Here is a 27,036-nt window from a genome sequence, read left to right as displayed (position 1 = left end):
ACAGCATTGTATCCGAAAACAAAACGATACATGACCACCCATTGGATAATAGCACCCTGCTATCTCTAATAACCCAAGCAACTGTCTAGTTAGAGACTGTCTCAGCATTCCTCAGTATAACATAACAAGAGAAGTCATTTTAAATTTAACAAAAAGAAAGACCCCGTACACGTTATATTCCGAGTTCCAGTGTTGTAAGAGAGATGGAGATCAAGAGAGAGGTGACGTAGAGAATGAAGAACCTCAGATGATGAGAAGGGTGTAGGAAAAGGTAAAGAAATTTGGGAGGAATTTAATGTTCATGAAATGCCTCAGGAAAAATAACAGAAAGTAAATCTGTCTGCATTAAGGATAACTCAGAAAAATTGTTTAAGCACTTACTAAGAGGTTGACTTTCTGCACTTAATCCACCAAAAACGAAAAGCTGATCATCTGTTACAGAAGTCAGTGTATGCCATGAGCGCCCCTGTGGACGTATTCCTTTAACCATGATTCTAAGGGGTTAAAAAAATACAATTGTGGTTTAGCAGCACACCATTACAAACAGAGTGACTGATTAATTGAAGTAATAAAACACATTAACTCAGTCAAGCAAAAGGCCTACTCAAGTTTTTGCTCAATTTGAACCGATTATACTGGCCAATTGCACAAGATTAGCACTTGGTACTGTACAGTAGATTCTGTCAACTTGTGCTCTGAACCCAAGAAGCAAACAAATTGCAGAACCTGGAAATCTGAAATAAAAACTGAAAATACTCAGCAGCTCACTGTGCAGCAAGAAATAAGAATTAACATATCAGGTCAATGACTAGTTATCATTCCATAGTTTTCTGCCTTTATTTCTTAACGACTGATCTGAAACAGTAGTTCGAGTCCCACCAAGGTAGCCAGGGAATAGGAATTGAATGATTAAAATAAAATTGAAGTATACGAAAATAAAACCTTATTCAGCAAAGGCCTTCAGAGAAGGGAATCTGCTAACCTTGCCCAACCGACCTATATCAGATTCACCACTGTTGTTGATTCTTCGTCAATTTAAATAGACAATAAATGTCAATATCGCCAGAGACATCCATGTTCCTTGAACAAATTAACATGAAAAACAGTCTAAGCTGATTGCAAAATGCCCTTCTTGCTGACTCTGTACATGCATGATCAATGCCCATGTTGGAAAATCATCTAGGCTTCAGAAGAACATGGTTTGGAAGCCTGACCCTGAAAACCTTTCACAGCCAATAAACCTGGGAGTGAGTATACCCAGGAAAGTAATCTTTAAGCAGATGGTCCTATTTAGAAACCAGAGAAACCACAGAAAAACTACAGCACAGAAACAGGCCTTTTGGCCCTTCTTGGCTGTGCCAAATCATTTTCTGTCTAGTCCCAGTGACCTGCACACGGACCATATCACTCCAATCCATGTATCTGTCCAATTTATTCTTAAATGTTAAAAAAGAACCCGCATTTACCATCTCCTCTGGCAGCTCATTCCATACTCCCACCACTCTCTATGTGAAGAAGCCCCCCCTAATGTTCCCTTTAAACTTTCCCCCCCCTCACCCTTAACCCATGTCCTCTGGTTTTTTTCCTCCCCTTGCGTCAGTGGAAAAAGCCTGCTTGCATTCACTCTATCTATACCCATCATAATTTTATATACCTCTATCAAATCTCCCCTCATTCTTCTACGCTCCAGGGAATAAAGTCCTAACCTATTCAACCTTTCTCTGTAACTGAGTTTCTCAAGTCCCGGCAACATCCTTGTAAACCTTCTCTGCACTCTTTCAACCTTATTTATATCCTTCCTGTAATTTGGTGACCAAAACTGAACACAATACTCCAGATTCGGCCTCACCAATGCCTTATACAACCTCATCATAACATTCCAGCTCTTATACTCAATACCTTGATTAATAAAGGCCAACGTACCAAAAGCTCTCTTTACGACCCTATCTTTCTGTGATGCCTCTTTTAGGGAATTTTCTATCTGTACTCCCAGATCCCTCTGTTCCACTGCACTCCTCAGTGCCTTACCATTAACCCTGTATATTCTACCTTGGTTTGTCCTTCCAACGATCAATACCTTACACTTGTCTGTATTAAACTCCATCTGCCATTTTTCAGCCCATTTTTCCAGCTGGTCCAAGTCCCTCTGCAGGCTCTGAAAACCTTCCTCACTGTCTACTACACCTCCAATCTTTGTACCATCAGCAAATTTGCTGATCCAATTTACCACATTATCATCCAGATCATTGATATAGATGACAAATAACAATGGACCCAGCACTGATCCCTGTGGCACACCACTAGTCACAGGCTTCCACTCGGAGAAGCAATTCTCTACTACCACTCTTTGGCTTCTTCCATTGAGCCAATATCTAATCCAATTTACCACCTCTCCATGTATACCTAGCGACTGAATTTTCCTAACTAACCTCCCATGCGGGACCTTGTCAAAGGCCTTACTGAAGTCCATGTAGACAATATCCACTGCCTTCCCTTCATCCACTTTCCTGGTAACCTCCTCGAAAAACTCCAATAGATTGGTCAAACATAACCTACCACGCACAAAGCCATGTTGACTCTCCCTAATAAGTCCCTGTCTATCCAAATGCTTGTAGATGCTGTCTCTTAGTACTCCCTCCAATAACTTACCTACTACCGACGTTAAACTTACTGGCCTATAATTTCCCGGATTACTTTTTGATCCTTTTTTAAACAACAGAACAATATGAGCCACTCTCCAATCCTCCGGCACCTCACCTGTAGACAGCGACATTTAAAATATTTCTGCCAGGGCCCCTGCAATTTCAACACTAGTCTCCTTCAAGGTCCGAGGGAACACCCTGTCAGGTCCCGGGGATTTATCCACTAATTTTCCTCAAGACAGCAAGCACCTTCTCCTTTTCAATCTGTACAGTTTCCATGATCTCACTACTTATTTCCCTTAATTTCATAGACTTCATGCCAGTTTCCTTAGTAAATACAGATGCAAAAAAACCTTTTTAAGATCTCCCCCATTTCCTTTGGTTCCACACATAGCCGACCACTCTGATCTTCAAGAGGACCAATTTTATCCCTTACAATCCTTTTGCTCTTAATATACCTGTAAAAGCTCTTTGGATTATCCTTCACTTTGACTGCCAAGGCAACATCATGTCTTCTTTTAGCCCTCCTGATTTCTTTCTTAAGTATTTTCTTGCACTTCTTATACTCTTCAAGCACCTTATTTACTCCCTGTTTCCTATACATGTCATACAACTCTCTCTTCTTTATCAGAGTTGCAATATCCCTTGAGAACCAAGGTTCCTTATTTCTATTCACTTTGCCTTTCATCCTGACAGGAACATACAAACTCTGCACTCTCAAAATTTCTCCCTTAAAGGCTTCCCACCTACCGATCACATCTTTGCCAGAGAACAACCTGTCCCAATCCACGCTTTTTAGATCCTTTCTCATTTCTTCAAATTTGGCCTTCTTCCAGTTCAGAACCTCAACCCTAGGACCAGATCTATCCTTGTCCACGATCAAGTAGAAACTAATGGTGTTATGATCACTGGAACCAAAGTGCTCCCCTACACAGACTTCCATCACTTGTCCTAACTCGTTTCCTAACAGGAGATCCAATATTGCATCCCCTCTAGTTGGTCCCTCTATATATTGATTTAGAAAACTTTCCTGAACACATTTTACAAACTCTAAACCATCTACACCCCTAACAGTATGGGAGTCCCAATCAATATATGGAAAATTAAAATCCCCTACCACAACTTTATGTTGCCTGCTATCTCTCCGCAGATTTGCTCTTCTAATTCTCATTGACTATTGGATGGTCTGTAATACAATCCCACTAATGAGGCCATTACCTTTCCTGTTTCTCAGCTCCACCCATAAGGACTCAGTAGACAAGCCCTCTAATCTGTCCTGCCTGAGCACTGCTGTAATATTTTCCCTAACAAGCAATGCTACTCCCCCACCTTTCATTCCTCTGCCTCGATCACATCTGAAACATCGGAACCCTGGAATATTAAGCTGCCAGTCCTGCCCCTCCTGTAGCCAAGTTTCACTAATTGCTATAACGTCATAATTCCACGTGTCAATCCACACCCTCAACTCATCCGTCTTCCCTGCAATACTCCTAGCATTGAAATATATACACCTCAGAAGATTTTTACCATCACTCACAACCTTTCTATTAGCGGATTTGCTTGAACTTTTAACATCATTTATTTTCACCCCAGCCACACTGTCAGCTCTGGCACTCTGGGTCTCATCCCCCTGCAAATTTAGTTTAAAGCCTCCCCAATAGCACTAACAAACCTCCCTGAAAGGATATTGGTCCCCCTGTAGTTCAAGTGTAACCCGTCTCTCTTGTACAGGTCCCACCTGCCCCAGAAGAGGTCCCAATGATCCTGAAATCTGAAACGCTGCCCCCTACACCAGTTCCTCAGCCACTTGTTCATCCTCCAGAGCATCCTATTCTTATCCTCACTGGCACGTAGCATAGGTAGCAATCCTGAGATTACCACCCTTGAGGTCCTACTTTTCAACTTCCTACCAAGCTCTCTATACTCATTCTCCAGGACCTCCTCACTCTTCCTTGCTATGTCATTGATACCGATGTGCACCACGACATCTGGCTGATCACCCTCCCACTTCAGAATGTCCTGCCAGCGATCAGAGACATCTTTGACCCTGGCACCCGGGAGGCAACAAACCAGCCTGGATTCTCTGTCATGACCACAGAACCTCCTATCTGCACCTCTAACTATCGAGTCCCCTATCACTACCGCTCTCCTCTTTTCCCACCCTCCCTTCTGCACTGCAGAGCCAGACTCAATGCCAGAGATCCGGTTACTGCAGCTTGTCCCAGGTAAGTCATCCCCCCCAACAGTATCCAATGCGGTATACTTGTTGTTGAGGGGAATGGCCACAGGGGAACCATGCTCTGTCTGCCCTTTCCTCTTCCCTCGCCTGACAGTGACCCAATTTCCTGTCCTCTGCTCCTTTGGTGTAACTACCTCCCTGTAGCTACTATCTATAATCTCCTCATTCTCCCGAATGATCCGCAGGTCATCCAGCTCCTGCTCCAGTTCCCTAACTCTGTTTGTTAGGAGCTGCAGCTGGAAGCACTTCTTGCAGGTGTCGTTGTCAGGGACACCGGAGGGCTCCCTGACTTCCCACATCCTGCAAGAGGAACATTCCAACATCCTGCCTGGCGTTCTCTCTACTCTAAGCAATCTGAACAAAAAACTTACCGGAACCTACCCTGGCCTCTGCCTGTTCTCGCCGAAGCCTGCTGAGCCAAAGTCGTCCCACTCTGACTCAGTCCACTCCGATGATGGCCGCTACAACGATGGCCGCTGTATATGGTGGTCTGCTTTTAAACCTTGGCACGCTACGTCACACGCCTGCGCAGTGCAGACCCTTCTCCCCGAGCAGTGTTTTAAAAAAAATGACTTTTTCTACCCGATTTCTTCACTCCCTTCTTCTCAGCTGCTTTGCAAAGAGAAATGATTTAGCGTGGTTGTTTTTTAAGATTCAGGACTGGCCTCCTGCCTCTGGTTGCCTTCTATTCTTGATTGGTTTTACATGTACCTACAGCACCAAACAGGAGCTGCACTAACACTTGCACAAAAATTTACAAAGGTAAGGGTTCTGTTACCTCTCGTGAACTTGGAAAGACTTTGATGCAGACTGCATAATCATAATCCAACAGGCCAGACAGCATCCATAGGAAGAAGCACAGTTGACGTTTTGGGCTGAGACCCTTCGTCAAGACTAACTGAAAGAAGAGATAGTAAGAGATTTGAAAGTGGGAGGGGGAGATCTGAAATGATAGGAGAAGACAGGAGGGGGAGGGATAAAGCTAAGAACTGGGAAGTTGATTGACAAAAGGGATACAAGGCTGGAGAAGGGAGAGGCTCATGGGACGGGAGGCCTAGGGAGAAAGGGTGAGGGGCTTCTTCCTACGGATGCTGTCTGGCCTGCAGCGTTCCACCAGCATTTTGTGTGTTTTGCTTGAATTTCCAGCATCTGCAGATTTCCTCGTGTTTGCGTTAATCATAATCCAACCTTTGTTTCTGCCTTGATTTGTCCCATCAATTCCATTTGAGTCTTACTCCAGCAATATTACAGCTGCAATTACACATTTTATTTAACTATTAAATTAGATTATGAGAACACTCAGTCCTCTTTCTATTGTCATTTAGAAATGCATACATGCATTAAGAATTGATACAATGTTCCTCCAGAGTGATGTCACAGAAAACAGGACAAACCAAAGACTAACACTGACAGAACCACATAATTATAACATAGTTACAGCAGTGCAAAACAATACCATAATTTGATAAAGAACAGGCCATGGGCACGGTAAAAAAAAAGTCTCAAGTCCCGATCGACTCCCGAGTCCCTGATAGCTGGCGGCAAAAGGGAGAAACTCCCTGCCATAAACCTCCAGGCACCATCAACTTGCCAATGCCTTGCAAGCAGCCGACACTGAGTCTGTCCATCCGAAAACTTCGAGCCTCTGAGCAGCCCCTCCGATACAGCCTCCCGCGCGCCATCCTCTGTCGAGCGCCTTCAACCTATCCCCAGCCGCCTAAACAAGCAAAGCTGAGGATTCGGGGCCTTCTGCTCCGGAGATTACCACACAGTAGCAGCAGCAGCGAAGCAGGCATTTCAGAAGTTTCTCCAGATGTTCCTCCATACTCTCACGTCTGTCTCCATCAAATCAGAATTGTGCATGGTCCCCTACTTGACAGATTACAGATATTATTCACCAGAGAGGCCGCGCGCGCTGCGTCGCACCATCTTCTCCTCCTCCTATATACTTTAATCATTTCTTTCTAAAATACAGTACACTAGAATAAGTTTATGTAGGCAGCACACATTTGATCAGACTTCCATCCAGCCATCCTAGATTGCTTTTAAATAGCTAAACAGAAATCAGCAAAAAATATGAGAAATGATAAAAGAGCTTATGTTTTTAAGACAAATTGACTCAAAAATATTAGGAATATATTAAACTTCAGAATGAAAAATACCATACCAATTACAATAGAATGAGGGAAGCATTAAAAATGTCCGTGTATTCAAAAATTAGAAACAGATTTGATTAAGACCATAAGGCATTGGAGCAGAATTAGACCATCTGGCCCATCGAGACTGCTCTGCCATTCGATCATGGCTGATCCTTTTTTTCTATCTCCTCCTCAACCCCAGTTCCTGGCCTTCTCCCCATAATCTTTGATGTCATGTCCAATCAAGAACCTATCAATCTCTGCCTTAAATACACCCAACAATCTGGCCTCCAGAGTTGCATGTGGAAACAAATTCCACAAATTCACCACTCTTTGGCTAAAAAAATTTCTCCGCATCTCTGTTTTGAAAGGGTGCCCCTCTATCCAGAGGCAATGCCCTCTCGTCCTAGGTAGACAAAAGTAGACAATCCAAAACAGAGTAAGAGCATATGGACCATCATACTCAATTTCTTTTCTCAGCGTCAAATACAGGATAATAAATTATTTTAAGAACAAAGTTAAGTCATCAGCTCTGGCAACAATAGGAACAAAAGTAATCTTAAAAAGGTTCACTGCTATTGCACTTGGCATGCATTTTATGAAACTACTTACTCTCCAGACCATGTCCATGTGTCCAAGTCCAAACAATGTAAATCATCAACTCTTGTTTCCTAAAAAATCAAATAAATTGAGTTAAACAGAAATACCTTGCATATCAACTTAAATCTGTGAGATATAGTCACAATTTTACTAGGAAATTACTAATTGCCAATCACACCAATAAGATACAGAAGCAGCACAACCACATAATTCAGTCATTTGTAAATAACACTCTCATTTCCTTCACGTATTGTAATCATTATCCACATGGGTGGTACAGGAAACTGAATTCACAATTCATAAACTGTCAGATGGCATTTTCAGAGATGGAATCGGTTTCAAACTGGGTTAGTATTCTTCCATCGTTTGATCCAAATTATTACATGCACATACTGAGGAGGATTACATTTGCATTAAATCTAATCAGATAATTTGACTACTGTATCATTGAAGAAATCTGCCTATACTGATGTGACAATTGTAACACAGGAAATAGTTTCAGGGATCTGGCAAAACCCCTGACCACATATCCAACTATAGTGGATGCCCAGAAGTGGAGGCTATGGCTAGGCCTCCATTCATCACAATATTCCTCTTCACAAACTACCTGACAACCACAACACCTCCACTTTAAATTCTCTGGAAAGTATATCCACCACAATTCAATGTCAGCAAACCCTGTTATGAACTATCATGACCACCTACTGAAATTCATGGCCTAAGCAAAATACAAATCAATCTAATTAGTAAGCTTGCAGATGCTGATGTGAAGACACTACAGGCTGCTATTCTCAAATTTATGTACTCTAGGTACTCAGATGAATACTGAATTTCACTTTGCTCAGTCAAGTCACCAAACAAAGCACATCCACCTTGCTAATCAGAGGAACCTTGAAAATCTACCACATGCTGTGGATCCTGTTGCTGTTAAAACAACATTCCTTTTTACACCGATGAAAATTTGTGGCTTACAAAGGATGTGTGAACCATCAGCAATGCGGCCATCTCAATCTCCTTTCTCTTTCCCCTGCCCCATTTGTTGCATAGACTCAGGTGCCTTAGGTCCTTCACCACCAGGTTCAAAAACAGTTATTACCCTTCAACTATCAGTTTGTCTTCTGCACATTGATTATTTGTCTGTAGCTTTTCACTAATTCTGATATATATATCACTTTGATACAAATTTACTTTAATAACTTTTGGTCTTTCTGGCTTCAATAGTGACAGAAAATGCAATAAAAGATGGACATTAAATACTATGAAACAAGGAAAGCTTTTGAAAGTCAATGCAACAATCCCCATTTTTCTGGTGTTCTAAAAATCAAATTCTCATTGATTGAAATTTATTTTTTTTTATTTCTCCTAATAAGAAACAAGTTTGTTGGTTAAAAATTATAGAATCCAAGCAATTAGTGGAAAGGGTGCAGTTAGTAGTATTAGATCAAAGATGAATTTGAAGAAACAAACAAAATATTGGAAAGGTGTAGAATTAAAAGCCCAAGAATGTGGTAGCTCAACTGGGAATGGGAAGTGAAATGGGAAAATGTACATGAAATACTTGGAAGTGAAAGAGATAAAAGGAAATGGCCAGGGTGGCAGGTACCCTTGACAATACTATAACAATCCAGAGGTTAAGCACCATGATGACGACTGGAAGAAAGGATGTGATGAGTCTGTGGTAAATGCTGCCCAATCCATCAATTTCTGCAGGCCAGAAATACAAGAAAATCCTTGTGACAAGTTGTATCTTCTCAAATGCCTAAGGAAGTACACATGCTGATGTGCTTAATTTTCACATCAATATAGAGGACCTAAGTGAGGCTGTTGGTGATATGGATGCCAAAGTACTTGAAGGTATCAACCATCTCTACAACGGCTCCATTCAGGAGGACAAGATGCTATTCATACACCCACTTCCTTGGATCAACAATGAGCTCTTAATTCTTGCTGATATTAAGGGCTAAGTTGTCATGCTGACATGACACAAGTTTTGCAAGCTCCTGCCCTCTATGTCATCACTGTTGTCAATCCAGCTTACAATAGTGGCATCATTGCCAACCGAGCTGGCACTTTATCTCTCCACACAGCCATGGGTAGAAATCTGGAGACTGAGTACACAACAGGTGTGGGAAACACCAGTGTCAATGGTCAGGTTGGATGAAATGCTATGTCCAAATTCTATTCAAATGAGATCCACTGGTTAGAAAGTATAGAAACCAGATGCAGATGCTGACCACCATCCAACACATACCCACCCAACCCAACCATCCCAAACCACCACCACCAAGGCCAAGGTGCAAGAGCTTAGAGATGAGCCTTGTGGGTATTATAGTGTTGAAAGCAGAGCTTCCTGAATACTCTTCGGTATATCTTGTGGATTTTGGGCTGCTGATCATGAAAATCACCATGAAATTACCGAATCATGCACCATTTATTTTTCAAATTGCCTATATTTGTTATTTCAATCCATAATCCAAGTCAGAATAACTGATGCCAAATTAAGGAAAGCATTTTTGTTGGTCCACAAATCAAACAGGTCATCGATGACAGGCAATTTGAAGAACTTCCAGTGGGACCAGAGGAAAATCATTCAAGGATGTTGTTGAAAATATTCTTGGCAACTACAGAGAACCAAACTATGTGCGGCTGGTTGACAACATGCTTCAAGCATACAAAACCATGAAGTATGACATGTCACTAAACATTCATTTTCTGCATTCCCATTTAGACTTCTTCCCTGAAAATCTTAGCACTGTCAGTGATAGGCATGGTGAAAGGTTTCACCAGGACATTGCAGTCATGGAGAAACAGTATTAGGGCAACTGGAATCCATCAATGCTGACACGAGGAAATCTGCAGATGCTGGAATTTCAAGCAACACACATAAAAGTTGCTGGTGAACGCAGCAAGCCAGGCAGCATCTATAGGAAGAGGTACAGTCGACGTTTTGGGCTGAGACCCTTTGTCAGGACTAGCTGAAAGAAGAGTTAGTAAGGGATTTCAAACCTCTTACTAGCTCTTCTTTCAGTTAGTCCTGACGAAGGGTCTCGGCCCGAAACGTTGACTAGACCTCTTCCTATAGATGCTGCCTGGCCTGCTGCGTTCACCAGCAACTTTTATGTGTGTTCCATCAATGCTGGCTGATTATTGTTGGACAGCTAAGCCAGAAGCCTCAGACACTGAGTACAAATGAAAATCATCAACAAAACATTTTTACCTTAGTTAAACTTTTGCAAAGCATCAGCACCATTATGCAATTACATGCATTATATTCAACAAAAATTAATTTGTTTCTCCAAATTCCTACATGATACAAGTAGTCTGAAATTACATTGGTGTTCAGCTTCAAGGAGGCTATCATAAACAAAACAAAATTCTGAAGAAGCAAGGCTTCTGAAAAATTTGTTCCCCAATGTAATCAGTAAGTCGAATCCTGACATACGTATTCTTAATATCAAGGTGATCCAGAGCTGAATGAAGTGTGAGAGAGATGGTGTCCCCTGTGGATCTATTTTTTCTGTATGCAAAATTACAGGGGAACTAAATTATTTTGGAGATTGGCACTTAAGTGCTCCATTACCAATCTCTTGAAGCATTTCATGTTCAATGTTAGAGCAACTGGTTGGTACCTCCTACCATCAGGTAGGAGGTACAGAAGCCTTAAGGCACACACTCAGCGATTCAGAAACAGCTTCTTCCCTTCTGCCATCCGATTCCTAAATAGACATTGAACCTGTGAACAGTACCTCATGTTTTTAAAATATACAGTATTTTTTATGTTTTTTAATCTATTCAATATACATATACTGTAATTGATTGATTTATTATTTTTTATTTTATTTTTTTTTTCCTCTTCTATATTATGTATTGCATTGAACTGCTGCTGCTAAGGTAACAAATTTCACATAACATGCTGGTAATAATAAACCTGATTCGGATAGGACACTTGTATAATGGAATTCTGGAGGTTTGAGTATATACAAAGAAGTCACTCAGAGTGCTTCAGGATGATGTAAAATAACAACTAATTCACTGATTGTTATATCCTAAACATGGCTTCATGTGACCTCTGTAACTAATCTAAGGTCATGAAAAAATAAGCATTTCCTTGACCAAAGTACAAATAGTCTGTTATTACTATTTGACAAATTGGAGATGAAACCTTGCTTCTGGTAAGTGCCCCACCATTAAAGAAGATCTCTTTAATTCAATCAACTGATGTTATACACCTCCAAAAAATATCACTAGAAGCCATATTTCCTCTTCTGTCATCTGCTAAAAAACATTTGTTTTTGCATTCTTGCAGAGGTAATTGGTTTGGAAATAAGCTTATAGCTCTTTTTATATTTTTTAGTGCTGTAGCAATTCCCTTATTTTCTTCTCTGGAGCTTTTCCAATGTATTTGTTTAAAATGGAGATTACTGCAATTCTACAAGTCTCAGCAAACGATGACATCTTCAAGAGAACGTTCCAATGAGCCGCTTATATTTATTTGTACTTCCATCAGGTTGACTTCCTCAACGGGGCAAAAGTTTTTGTTCTGTCATAACATACTTTATACCAGCTGCATCAACATTTTGAATGCTATAAAAAAAACACTGTAACCCCACACCACCCTCCACCTGTTCTTTAGCCCAAAAGTTTTGTTTAAAAAGACTACAGCCTTCAGAGGCCTGTAAAAGCTATGCTTTCTATCTCCAGACACCATTTCCCCACCCCCCACCCTAAAAGGCAAAGATGTGATGGAGATTTTAATCCAAGACTTTCATCAAACCAGTTTAGGTGTTTTCTGATACAGAAACCAAGAATTGTTTCAGAGGTAGTAATCCTGGTGGACCTCAATGTTGCCTCGACACTGGGAACACACAACTCCTGTTGTTCAAGAGTTAGCAGATTTTCTGAGGTACGTCGAAAAAAAACAATTTTCTTTGTACAACTTTTGAAATCTCCAATATTAATTTTCCTATAGCAGAGTTTTCGGTTTCATTTTGGGACTGGGCTGATGAAAATAATGAAGTACCGAGCAGGTGGGTTATGAAACACCTGTATATCCCACGGAATAAAACAATGGGACAAAAAGCATCCTGGACACTTTTGGTGCAGGAAAAAAGTTATCTTTTGAAAAAAGCAATCCTGATCAAATGTATGGATCATCTTTTTCTTTGAAAGATGCAAGAGATTACAGATACTGGAATCTGGAACAACAAACAATCAGATAGAAGAATTCAGTGGGCCAAGCAGCATCTGAGAGAGGAACAGGGTTTCTATCTAAATTCTTGACCATCCTTTTTCTTTCAAGTGAGAATCCATTGCTTGTAGTGTGTCACTTAGCTTAGTAACATCACTATTTGAATAACGTAATCAGACATCACTGGTAAAGTTAGGTTCAGGTCTGCCATGACAGAGGTTGCCTACGAATCCCTAAACATTTCAGGGGCTGAATTCAGCATTGAGGAATGGATGATGTTTGTGTACGATTTCTTAAATATGGGTGACATCACAGTTTGGGATAGAAGGTACTTAACCAACATATGGCAAAATCTAACTGCAATCGGAAATCTTTCTTAACGTTTGACCAAATAAACTGATGGACAACAAAAAAAAAATTTAAGTTCTTCTTAGGGCTGAAGTGGAGGAAGGTGATGGCAGTTGGGAAAGTTAGAGACACAAAACAGGTGTACACAGGCATGTCAATGTGTTTTGGTTAACGTCCACACAGAACTTACTCTCCAATAATCTTGGACCATCTTGCCATTGTGCAACAGACAGCTCTAAGGTATAATGTCATCTAGTACCCTTCATACAAGTTTTGGTTTTCAGGTATTCAAATCTGGATACAGAGCCCTTTCTACAGTTAACAAACACAAGCTTACATTGTAGGTAGATGTCGATGCTAATGCTCCACACTGGTCAAGTTTATAGTGTAGCTGAAGAATATTACCAATGTATAATTTGTGCTAGGTAAGCAGGAACTAGTTACGAATGACACCAAGGGTCCTCACAAATGGCAGAAAGATGTGGAAGTTTAGTCATCTAATAGAAGGATTCAGACCATGATTACAAAGTGATTCACAGATTAATACAGCATGGAAATAAGCACTTCAGTCCAATTTGTCCATGCCAACTATGGTGCCCATGAATCTAGCCCTACTTGCCTACATCATGATATGCTATTTACTTCATTAATGAATACTTTCTTTTTTTGTAACTGCCTAGAAAAGTATACCAATATAGTAACACGTTCCCAAAAGAACATTGTCTATTCTGATGTGACTTTGGTATATTTATAGTCATAATCATTAACAGACATAAAAATTATACCTGAAAATATATATTCTTTCAATTGTAACTTTCTTTTTCATAAACATCCAAGTTTCACATACCAGGACTTGAAGAGTCACAGAGCAACACAGCACGGAATAACTACACTGCCTACTCAGCTAATCCCAATTTCCTGCATTCGCCCCATATCCTTCCAAGGCCAGTCGCTCCATGTACCCATCTAAGTGCTTCTTAAATTATATTATTGTACCTGTCGCAATAATGCTCTTTGGCAGCTTATTCTATACTCACCATCCTCTGCATGAAACAGTTGCCCCTCAGGTCCTTTGAAATCTTTTTTCTCTCATCCTAAATCTATACCCCTAGTTTTGGGATATCATACTCTGTGGAAAAGACTATTATTACCCACCTCGTCTGTGCTTCATAATTTTAAATGTTTTCCCTCAATATTCTACGTTCCAAGGAATAAAAACTTAATCTGGCCAACCTCTCTCTATAACTCAAGCCTTCTGGCACTGGCAACGTACTCCTAAATCTTCTCTGCACTCTTTCCAGTTTAACTAAATCTTTTCTACAATAGGGTGCCCAAAACTGTAGATTATACTCCAAGTGCAGCCTCACCAATGACCTCTACAAATATAACATAATGTCCCAATTCCTATATCCAATGCCCTGACCAATTAAGGCCAATGTGCTAAATGCCTTTTTCATCACTGTCAACCAGCGACGCCACTTTCAACAAACTATGTACTTGTACTCCTTTTGTCTCCTGTTCCATTCCACTCCCTGGTGCCCTACCATTCAGAGGTTTGACTTTCCAAAATCCATTACCTCACACGTATCTGCCAGTCCTCGGTCCACTTCCCTATCTGATCACTAACCCACCCCCGGTAATCTATGATAACCTTCTTCACTATCAATAATATACCTTAATTGTGTGTCATTAATGTTTACCATATTAGGGTAGTTGAAACCAAGCAACTCACCAGTATCCTTCCTCCAAATAAATAACCCTTATTTCCTATTGTGGCACACGCATGAGCTGCTCGAGGTCGGGGAGATGTGCCCTATCAAACAATAAATGTTCAAGTTATGTCATAATTATTCAGATAAAATGTAAATAAAGGCATTCTTCCATATGGCTGAAATCGCATCATCTTGCCTCACATGGGTCAGTTAAACATGAGGAAATCAATTGTACTGAACGCATCATCTATTAAATATCTGTCTAAATCTGAACAGTTTCCCAGATTTTTAACATATGAATAGATGCTATACATACAAAGCTGCATTTTATGAGCATAAAATCTGAACAGGAAACTCACATTTTTCAATTATTTGAAAACCTGAATTTACTCTTTTATTACACAGTACAAAACTCAAATATAATGAAATGAAATTTTAGTTTCAAAATACCTTAATTGTTGGCTGGTACCAGATATTCATACTGGGTTCAAAGACATGGATGTCATAATTCCAACCCCAGAACATCTCTTCTTCCTTGAAAAGAAATAAATGTTACAAAGATTAATTTTAAGGATGTTTAAAAAATGTAAGTCTGGTAGTAATTCTATTGGGTTCAACACTGTTATCAAGATTATCAAGACAGTTTTGCTTATCAGTTTTGATTATCAAGACAAGTCATGCAAAAATATGACAAGACATTAAGAACTGCAAGTGTATTATATACTATATATACATAGAGCAATATAGTCACAGGCTTATGGTCCAAAGAGTCCACTCTCAGATAGTCACAATTTCGTCTATTCAGCTCATATCCCTCCAAGTCCAAACCCTACCTGTCTATCTATAATGCCGTTTTCAATTAACTCTGCTCTTGTAATCTTAGGTCACTATTGTGATATTGCAGGTGGACTTCCATCTTCCAGAAAGCAGATGAATGAAGCACTGGTTTGCTTCTACACTGAACAGTAGTAGTAGGCAGCCATCAATCCTGGGGATCATGGGTTTGCACCTCTGGTGGACTGTGTCCTCTCCAGGGCGCAAGCCTGGGCGGGAAAATTTGAAGAACTGGCTGTTGCCCATGCTGCGGGATCCCCTCTCAACATCACTGATGTAGTCCAAGGGAAGAGCAAGCGCCAATACAGCTTGGCACCAGTGTCGTAGCAGAGGTTGGCAGAGTGAAGTTATAAACAACATCAAACTGCCTTAAGGACCCCGGCTCTGGATTTCTTCCTTGGAGTTTACTCCCGAAGGCTTTCCCATGGGTGGGTATGGCCGCAAGGCAGCAGAGGTTTAAAATCAGAGTTTTCCTCCTCCTAAGTGGGCTGACGAGCCCTACCTTCCCAAAACAACTGGTTTTGAGGCGCCAGTGGTCCGCCTTTGCCCCTTCTCTTGTCAGTAGAAAAAGTTCCGCCAGGCCTAGTAGCTAAGCCACACCTGAAGGCCGAGAGTTGGACTTGGTTATCAGAGGCTGTTAGAGACGCACACCATTTAGAACACTTTATAGGTAGTGGGAGTGTATCCCCACTACCATCCCTGGCTATGACAACCTTAGGAACCTACACTGAATACTGGGCTGAACTGATAACTTTCCAACAAGGCTGCTTGTGGGAGACCACGTGTACATTCTGTCAATCTAAATACCTTTTATTGCTTCTACTGCTCCCTCCTACTCAGCTAATTTCCTAGCCTGGTCAATCATCTTTTTTCAATTCCACTAGCTTCAGTCAATAGATATAAAAACAGAAAATACTGGAAATAAGTAGCATCAGGTTAAGTAGCATCACACTGAGATAATGATTCTGGTCTTTGACTTTTCATTAGAATAGTAGGGAATACTGACAAAAACAATACATAATGTGAACATGCAGAACAATGATAAATAAACTCCAGTTCAACTCTAATCCACTCTGAACTACGGCTAAACTAAATGGTCAAAATATAACTGACGATGACCTGAAAAATTAACAAATGCTGTCTGACCAGCTGAGTATTTTCAACCATTTCAAATTTCTAGCATTTGCAATTTCATGTCATATATCAGTGATAATAAATCTCATTTTAGTTCTGACCTATAACATTTATTTTGTATCCTAAGCATTTTCTACAACAAATTAACTAAAAAATTTTGCTGCAAGTCAGAAATTTACACTGAATAACAATGGTTTATAACAATTCTCAAGAAATGCAAGAGGATTACCAAATAGATAAACCATTATTGAAATTTCAAGCTCTTACCCAGGATGCTTCATTCACATCGAATGAATCGTTTAGTTCAGTTATTTTCTTGCACCCATAGCCTCCAAAGTAAATCAACCTGTCAAAGTATTTATTATATTTAAAAAAACAAGAAAAAAATTACCCATATTGATTTAATACTTGATTGACACATCTTAGTAAGCTCCATTTAACTCATTAATAATAAACAAGAAAAAAATTCCTACACATTCTCAATTAATGGCAAAATATTCAAAGGCCAAACTAAAATTAATTTTCTAACATATGCATAGCTCATTTTAACTGGAATGAAAAGGTACAAGACTCATTCAGAAAATTAAAAAGGTCAGTTACAACACAAATCTCGATATCATTTAGTGAATGAATGAATTGACTTTATTACTTACATCCTTCGTATACATGAGTTGTAAAAATCTTTACATTACATCTCTGTCTAAATGTGCAATGTGCAATTTATAGTTATTTTAAATAAATAGTATGTACAACAGTCAATTCATTGTTAGCAAACTTGGCTCTGAATCAGAGGTCAATGGGTCAATATCCTACCCCAAACACTTGATTACAGGTGAAATTGTGTACTGTGCATTGGGGTGGAGGTTGAGTACATTCCTAGAAAACACCCCACAATGCAATTATTAATGCATTAACAACCAACACAACCCACGGATGTTCTGGCAGCAGCCCACAAGAGTCGCCACACATTCCAGCACCAAAACAGCATGCCCAGAGAGACCTTACAATGCAAGTTCATAGCTTCCTGAATATAGTGTCACAGGTGGGTAGCGTACCGAAGAAGTCACTGCTCACAGTCAGAGGTACTGAGTGTAAGAGTACCCCTGTCTGTGCCATCATGTAATGCTGAATTTGTATAAGGCATTGGTAAGGCCAAATTTGGAGTATTGTGTACAGTTCTGGTCACCGAATTATAAGAATGATGTCAATAAAATTGAGAGGAGCTTTACTAAAATGTTGCCTGGGTTTCATCTCCTAAGTTACGGAGAAAGGTTGAACAAGTTAGAAATTTATTCTTTGGAGCGTAGAAGGTTGAGGGGGGATTTGATAAAGGTATTTAAAATTATGAGGGGGATAGATAGAATTGATGTGGATAGGCTTTTTCTGTTGAGAGTGGGGGGAGATTCAAACAAGAGGACATGAGTTGAGAGTTAAAGGGCAAAAGTTTAGGGGTAACATGAGGGGGAACTTCTTTACTCAGAGAGTGGTAGCAGTGTGGAACGAGCTTCCAGCAGAAGTGGTTGAGGCATGTTTGATGTTGTCATTTAAATTGAATAGATATATGGACAGGAAAGGAATGGAGGGTTATGGGCTGAGTGCAGATCAGTGGGACTAGGTGAGAGTAAGAGGTCGGCATGAACAAGAAGGGCCGAGATGGCCTGTTTCCGTGCTGTAATTGTTATACGGTTATATGCTGCAACTGTAGAAGACAACTGTTAGGCTAAACTTGGAATAGCGTACACAGTTCTAGTCACAATACAAATAGGATATTAAAACACTGAAGTATGCAGAAAAGATTCACCAAGATACCTAGAATAGAGAGTTTTGGCAACAACGGATTGAATAGTCTGGGATTGTTCTCACTGGAGTGCAGGAAGCTAAGAAATGACTTTATAGATGTTTATAAAATTATGAGGGACATAGATAGGGTAGAGAGTCACAATCTTTTTCCAAGGGTTGTGGAGTCTAAAACCAAAGTAAATAGGCTCAAAGTGAGAGGGAAATATTTAAAGGAGAGTCAAAGAATAATCTTTTGCACACAGAAGATGTTGGGTACATGGAATGAGCTGCTGGAGCACATGGTAGAGGCAGATACAATCACAGCATTTAACAATCATTGGACAGGTACATGACAAGAAAGGAACATAGGGATATGGGCCAAATACAGGAAAATGGCTTAAGCACATATAAGCATCTCAACAGCTTCGACAAGTCAGGCATAGGGCCATTTTCAAGCTGCTTGACTATCTGAGGCTGCTGCAAGATCAAGTTTAAGCTCAACTGACATTCAACCATACATGAATACCACCAAACAAAATAGCATTCCTCCGGGTGCAGAGATGCAAATTACAGTCCCAGCAGCCATACACAGCACAAGGCATATATAGCATGTTTAAGATAGTAAACATACAACCACACAATAATATGTAATATAGCGCAAGTCCCTCAGTCCATGGATGTTGGCAAGAAAAAGTTTGCAGCAGTCTGCATATTAACGGAATTCAGCTCGTCTTCCACTGAGCGAACACTGGAGAGCAGCACTGACACCAGCATGGATACTGCGCCACATCATCTCTCCTAGGCGACTGCGAAAGACAAACCTGCATCATGAGGCCTACTCAGTGCCACAACTAAGGCCATGTGGCTCCCCCACTGTCAGTCCCACCAATAAACCAGTGAACTGGACTTGGAGTATTCCACATTATCAATGTCCAATAAGGTCTTGCGATCACAAGAAAAATGTTTAAGATAGTCACTCACTGTTGGACTACACACTAGCTTTGTGTACCAGCCCCAATGGCTCTCTGTAACAGATTGCAACATGATTCATACCAAGTCCAGTTCCTCTACTAAATGAGCCAGGGTGAGGTAGACCTGCAGTACTTAAGTTCTTAATGTCCGGTAGAGCTTGGTGATCATAAAATAGACATTTAAAAAAGCAAACACCTTTTGTCCATATAGAGGCCAATGTGTCTGGGAATACCGCCATATTACCTGGATTTATGTGATGAATTTAGAATTAGTCCTGTGTACAATAAGCCTCACAATCAAACATATTTGTAGTTTTTGCTATCACTAATTTGGAAAAATACTTTTAAGATTTGGAAGCAAATCCCAAGCAAGTCTGTGCCTTTGGGTCATTCATGTAAACATTCGGAGGTTAAGGATTTTAAACAAATTATGAAAAAGGACAATCTTTAAAATTGAAAATAATCAGATGAAATCCTAACAAAAGCTAAATTGCTTAGTCCTGAAAATGTACAAGAAATGTTTGGCTACTTTCATAAGACTCAGTACTGAGCAAAATATTCATCATATTTCACTTTCAAATAAAAGAATCCTTCATTATAGACTTTGTTCTAGACTGATCCCATGAATCAGGATAAATCAACTGTGCTCAGATTATAAATCTGTATCCATATTCAGAAAATATGCTCATGATCATATATTTTTCCTTTTGTTACCCAGTTCTCATTGCACTAAATCCTTCCCCCATTATAAAAACATGAACAGTGGATTATATGGATTAAAACATTTATATACTTCTATTCCACACCCACCCACCCCCACCCCATACCCTCACATAAATGCCATGATAGCAAATTTTATTCAAAATCTCAAAATTTTGAGTTGCAAATTGTGAATTTTCTGAGGGTGAATTTCCAATACCAAACAATTGCAATACAGGGGATTGCCTATACAAACACATAAGCTAAACTAAACTTTCAATGTAGCCATGGGATTATGTTATCAACTACTCCACATTGCTTCTCGAACAAGACATTAACACGTCCCATCTTCCCCCACCCCCATGATGTCATATAACAAGTACACACCAAATACTGCTATGTACTTCATGGAAACATGGCTAAAACCTATCATTTTGGACACTGCACTGCAGCCTAACAACTTAACCATTCTCAGTAAATACAGGACAACTGAGTCATTTAAATGGACAGGAGGTGGAGTATGCTTTATGATTAACTACTCATGGTACACAGACGTGGCAATTCTGTCTCAATCCTGCTCAGCCAACCTGAAACGTATAGCAATCAAATGACGTCCATTTTATCTGCCAAGGGAGTTTTCTGACACCATCCTGCGGGGTACATTCTACCTCAAGCTAATATCAAGAAGGCACAGAGGAGCTGAGCTCCATGATCAGCAGTCAGGAAACAACACACCCATATGCCTTCCCTATTGTTACAGGAGATTTCAACCAGGCCAGTTTGAATTAGTCTCTGAACAACTACCACTAACAGATCACCTGTGGCTCCAGAGCTAATACACTTATCTACTGTTATAGAACCATCAAGAATGTTTACTGTATCGTCCCATGTTCACACTTTGGAAAGCCCACTCACCTGGCTGTACTTCTACTCCCAGAGTATAGGCAGAGAATAAAGAACACAGCACCAGTGATCAAGAAGTCAAGGGAGATGGAGACGTGCTTACAGGACTGCTTTGACTTGCTGGACTGGACAATATCCAGATATTTATCTTCTAATCTGCGCCTTGTAAGGCATGAAAATGCCCAACGCAAGCCTCTCATGGTCTGAGTCGACGTTCCCTTATCTTCAAATCATAATGAATATGCCACAGTTGTCATCAACTTCATCAAGACCTGTGTGCCTTAAAGAACATACCAGACAAACCCAAACCAAAAGCCGTGGATGAACTAGATGTGTAGTCTGCTGAGGGCTAGATTTGTGACATTCTCGACCAGTGATCCACAACTATACAAGTCCAGGTACGATATATTAAAGACTATTTTCAAAGCAAAATTTAAAAAATTGATTGAAGTTAGAGATGGAATCAGATGCACGTCAGCTCTGACAAGGTTTGCGAGCCATTACTTCCTGCAAAGTGAAACCTGACATCACGATTGGTGTTATGAGCTCTATACCATCTATGCACAACTTGAAAGGGAGAATAGAACTACATCCGTGCGAATCCCTGACCTTGTAATCTTTGTCTTGGAAGCTGACATCAGAACATCTTTCAAGAGGGTAAGCTCTCGCAAGGTGTTAGGCCCTGATGGTATAGCTGGTAGGGCAACAAAAACCTGTGCCAGACAGCTGGCAGGAGAATTCAACGACATCTTCAAATCTCTCACTGCTGCAGTTAGAAGTTCCTAACTGCTTCAAAAAGGGTGGCAATCATACCAGTGTTCAAGAAAAGCAGAGTGAGAAGCCTCAACAACTATCACCTAGTGCACTCATATCTACCGGGATGAAGTGCTTTGAGAGGTTGGTCAGGACCAGAATCAACTCCTGCCCAAGTAAGAACCTGGACCTGCTGCAATTTGCCCATTGCCACAATAGGACTTTAGCATATGGAATCTTACTGGCTCTCCACTTGCCTTGGATCACCTGGACAATAGCAATACCTATATCAGCTTGCTGTTTATTGATTACAGTTGCATTCAACAAAATCATACCCTTGGGTCTAACCAACTAGCTCCAAAACCTGATCCCCTGTACCTCCCTCTGCCACTGGATCAGTGTCTTCCTCACTGGGAGACTACAGTCAGTGCAGATCAGTAATAACATTCCTCCTTGCTGACAATCAATGCTGGCACACCTCAAGGACACGTGGTTAGTCCACAGCTCTACTCTACTTGCATCAATACTAGACAGAGCTCAAATGCCATCTATAAATTTGACAATGATGACTGTTGTTGGCAGTATTTCAGCTGGTAACGAGGAGTCATACAAGAGTGAGACAGATCAGCTGGCTGAGTGGATGAGTTCAATAACCTTGAACTCAATGTCAGTAAGACTAAGGAATTGATTGTGGACTTCAGGAAGGTAAGACAAGGGAACACACACCAGTCCTCATCAAGGGATCAGCATTGGAAAGGGGGAGCAGTTTCAAGTTCCCAGGTGTCAACATCTCTGAAGATCTATCCTGGGCCTAACATATTGATGCAATTACAAAAAAGGCATAACAGTTAGGAGTTTGAGGAGACTTGTTATATCACCAAAGATTCTCACAAATTTCTACAAATGTACTGTGGGGAGTATTCTGGTTGCAACTCTGTCTGCTATGGAGAGGCCACTGCAAAGGAATAGAAAAAGCTGCAGAAAGTTGCAACTCAGCCAACTCCATCACAGGCACTAGTGTCCCCAGCATCCAGGACACCTTCAAAAGGCATTGCCTCAGGAAGGCGGAATCCATCATTAAGGACTCCCACCACCCAGGATGTACCCTCTTCTCATTGCTGCCATCAAGAGGTGGTACAGGAGCACGAAGAGACACACTCAACTTTTCAGTAACAGCTTCTGCTAGTTGATTTCTGAATGGACAATGAACCCATGAACACTACCTCACTTTTTTAAAATGTTTTTTTGCACTACTTCGTTTAATTTAATTCATATACATAATTATGGTAATTTATAAGTTATTATTATGACATCGGAGCAGAATTAGGCCATGCAGCCCATCAAGTCGACTCTTCCATTTCATCATGGCTGATCCAGTTCTCTCTCAATACATCCTTCTGCCTTCTCCCCACAACCTATAACACCCTAACTAATCAAGAACCCATCAATCTCTGCCTTAAGTAAACCCAATAACCTAGCCTCCTATAACAATGAACTCCATGTGTTTATCACCATCTGGCTGAAGTACTGCGATGTACTGCTGCTGCAATCAACAAATTTCATGAAAAATTGCCAGTGAGATTAAACCTGATGTTGATTCTGTGAGCATCAATATGTATCTATTCACTACATAATACTTATAACCATGAGGTAATTTAAAAGAATAACTAGAACATCAATTATATCAATGTTTAAGGTTTAGCAACTTACTTGTCTTTATATACCCAGCAAGAAAGTTTATCTCTTGGAGTAGGAGGATTTCCTTGGAAATTACAGATCTTCTTCCAAGTAAACACATCATTGTGTACTTCTAAATTAACACAATAGAGCTGTATAAAACATAAAACAATGCATCAATTTTGTTCTAATGTCAACCCACATGGAAAGTCATAATTTATTAATTGGTTCACAAGTAATTTTGAAAATCATCCACAGGAACTACAATTAATAATTTTCTTTCTGCAATATCCATAGCACAACTTTTTCAGTTGAACATCATTGACCTGAAATGTTAACACTATTACTCTCTCCACCGATATCACCTAAGCTGTCTATCACAGTTAAGTCTCTCCACTATTCAGCACATCTATAAGGAGTGCTGTTGCAGCAAAGCAGCATCTATCATCATGGACTTCCACCACCAGGCAGTGCTCTCTTCTCATTGCTGTCATTGGGAAGGTGCTACAGGAGCCTCAGGACCCACACCACCAGGTTCAGGCACAATTATTACCCCTGAAACCCCAGGCTCTTGAATCAGTGGGGTTAACTTTACTCAACTTCACTCACCCCATCTCCGAACTGTTCCCACAACCTATAGACTCATTTTCAAGGACTCTTCAACTCATGTTCTTGATATTTACTACTTCTTCTGTGTTTGCACAATTTGTTGTCTTTTGCAAATTGGTCGTTTGTCCATCCTGTTGGGTATGTTCTTTCATCGATTCTATTACGTTTCTTGGACTTACTGTGTATACCCACAAGAGAACTAATCTCAGGGTTGTATATGGCGACATTTGCATTTGGTAATAAATTAACTTTTAATTTTGAAGTATTTTTATCTTATATTTCAGTTTTATGCAAAAACAATAACATTACTGTTGGTTCCCACTAAGCTGGGAAATGTTGGAAAAGATCCATTTCCTACTCCTTTAGTTGGAATATAGTGGATGAGAGATACAAATCTGGTAACTGATGCCACCGTTCTGAAAATTGACTAGGAAAATAATAAACCTCTAACCTTTGGAAATGCAATTATACTAAATAGAATTTTTCCCCCCCAAAGGAAATCATAAACACAAGAGATTCTGCAAATGCTAGAAATCTTGAGTAACACAGAAAATTCAGGAAGAACTCAGCAATTCAGATAGCATCTATAGAGGGGAATAAAAAGTCAGCATTTTGGGCCGAGAAGTTTCATCTTGGCATTTTGTGTTTTTGCTAACAATATCATTATTTACTGTAGCAGCACAATATAACTTTGGCACTTCGCATATTTGATGCAACCTGTCTGACTCACTATTACACTTTCATGACAGATATCAGAAGGGAACCAGATGAAAAGGCTATTTTTATGTATTCCAGCATAGAAGAACTAAACAAGAGATGGTCAGATGTCAGCACTGGATGTAGGAGCAGTTCTCAATTGTGCTGGGCTGAACAGTTGGATACATTTTGCCTCTGTCTGGCCAGTCAGCTCAAGGTGGTATTTATTCAAATAGGACTGCTGAACTTTGTTACGGAGATACAAGCAGGAGTAACAAATGGTGGATCTTCATGCTAATCTACTATTCGTGAAATTAGAGTTCATTCTCTAGTTTGATTTTCATAATATTTAAAAATCCACTGAACCGCCTTATGTAAGTACAACAACTGATCACCCCGTCCCCCCACAGGCATTTTAGGGAGAGAATTCAGTCCTGAATGGCTTACTCCTTATTCTGAAATTTTGCTCCTGCTGTAGACTCCCTTGTCAGGTGAAACAACTGACCTACAAACAATCTATTAAGGCATTTAAGAACATTTTTATATTTTGATGTGATCTGCTCCCTTTCTTCCAACCTACTTTAAGAGATCAAAACTGTATGCAATATTCCAGCTGTGTTTTATCACTATCCTATCCAACTGCAATGACGTCTATACCCTTATATTGAAATCCTTTTGTTATAATAGCATCATCCCATTTCTTCATCTTAATCTTTTACTATACCTGCAGTGATTTTTGTAAAAGCAGAGGTTTCTTTGAACTTCAACACTGCACAATCTCTCACCACTTGATAAATACTTCACATTTTCCCACTTAATATTCTATTGCTCATGATCTTGCCCACTCACCTAGCCTGCTCACAAATCCCTTGAAAGTTTCTTATATCGTTTTCTGTACACACAATCCCTTCTAATTTAGTATCAACAACGAAGTTGGAATTACGAAGAAAAAAACAGGACACTGGAAGAACTCAGTTGGCCAAGCAGCATCTGGGAGACAAAAGATTAAATCAATGTTTCAAGTTCAGAACTTAGATTAGTTCTGCATTGTTTTAGATTCTAGCTTCTTGTTCTGGAAATATAACATTTTATCCACTCACCCAAATGGTTGTGAATAGCTTGTGTCTAAACACCAATCCCCGTGGTACTCCACTAGTCAAAGACTCTCAAACTGAGAATGATTCATTTCCAATAACCCTCATCAGTGTATTACCACCAGTTCCACATATTCTAAACTCATTGAACATACTTTTATATGGAACCTGATCAAGCCACTTCCAAAAAGAAAACTCAAACACACTCCGTCCACTGGTTCCTCCTTACCTATTTTACGAGGCACTTCCTCAAAGAATTCCAGTAGATGTCAAACATGACTCGCTTTCACAATTCCATGCTGACCTTAACTCGATTCTTTCCAAGGTATTTACTACATATTTTTATAGATTTCTTTACTAATTTCAAGTATGTTGTTCCAAAAAGTGATTACATGCAATATCCTATAAACCACAGGAACAAGTCAGAACTTAGAAAGATGAATGCCAGAAAATTCACCGTCTCTGAAGTAATTTCTTTCAGACTTATGGGATGCAAGTCATCAGGTCCTTGGCATTTATTTGTTATGAAGTTCAACAACTTCAACAAATTCTGAAGTGTCATTTTTTAAACTGTTAACTAGTTCCTCCATCTTTCTGGAACTTCAATTCTCTGATATATGTGACAGGTTTTGTCTTCTACAATGAACACACTCAAAAAAATAATCAGTTAAACCCCCTGCCATTTCACTAATCCCTATTATAAATTCTCCTGCCTTAGTTTGTAAGATGTCCAACATTTGCTTTCACTAGCCTTTTGTCTTTTACATACGTATACAAGCTCTTACATTCAGTTTTTATGTTTATTTCCAGCTGACTCTCATATTCCATCTCAACTTCCTTTAACAAATTCTTGATCCTCCTTTGTCAAGTTCTAAAATGTCCCCAAATTTTATGCCTGCTTGAAATGTTGTGGAACGGTTTGCCCCTACTGTTATTACTCCAAATTTAGAAGCTATTTTCTTGGAATTAACACAACTTTAATTTCTCTGATCAGCCACAGGTGAATCAGTTTTCCTGGGG

The 27,036-nt window shown here is 40.0% G+C and overlaps 1 protein-coding gene across 2 annotated transcripts in view; it reads right to left on the bottom strand.

Annotated features, from left to right (window-relative positions):
- Positions 1 to 27,036, bottom strand: part of LOC134345870 (kelch domain-containing protein 1) — a 122,118-nt gene that overhangs the window by 30,240 nt on the left and 64,842 nt on the right. For both annotated transcript variants that reach the window (XM_063047195.1, XM_063047187.1), the window contains exons 4-9: positions 23,651 to 23,769; positions 17,103 to 17,181; positions 15,318 to 15,401; positions 14,888 to 14,968; positions 7,632 to 7,690; positions 382 to 494 (exon numbers count right to left, since the gene is read on the bottom strand). In XM_063047195.1, coding sequence (XP_062903265.1) covers positions 382 to 494; positions 7,632 to 7,690; positions 14,888 to 14,968; positions 15,318 to 15,401; positions 17,103 to 17,181; positions 23,651 to 23,769 — 535 coding nt within the window. The remainder of the gene's footprint in view (positions 1 to 381; positions 495 to 7,631; positions 7,691 to 14,887; positions 14,969 to 15,317; positions 15,402 to 17,102; positions 17,182 to 23,650; positions 23,770 to 27,036) is intronic.

Source organism: Mobula hypostoma, chromosome 1 (genome assembly GCF_963921235.1).
Source record: "Mobula hypostoma chromosome 1, sMobHyp1.1, whole genome shotgun sequence".
NCBI lineage: Eukaryota > Metazoa > Chordata > Chondrichthyes > Myliobatiformes > Myliobatidae > Mobula > Mobula hypostoma.
This window is presented reverse-complemented; position numbering and strand designations above follow the sequence as displayed.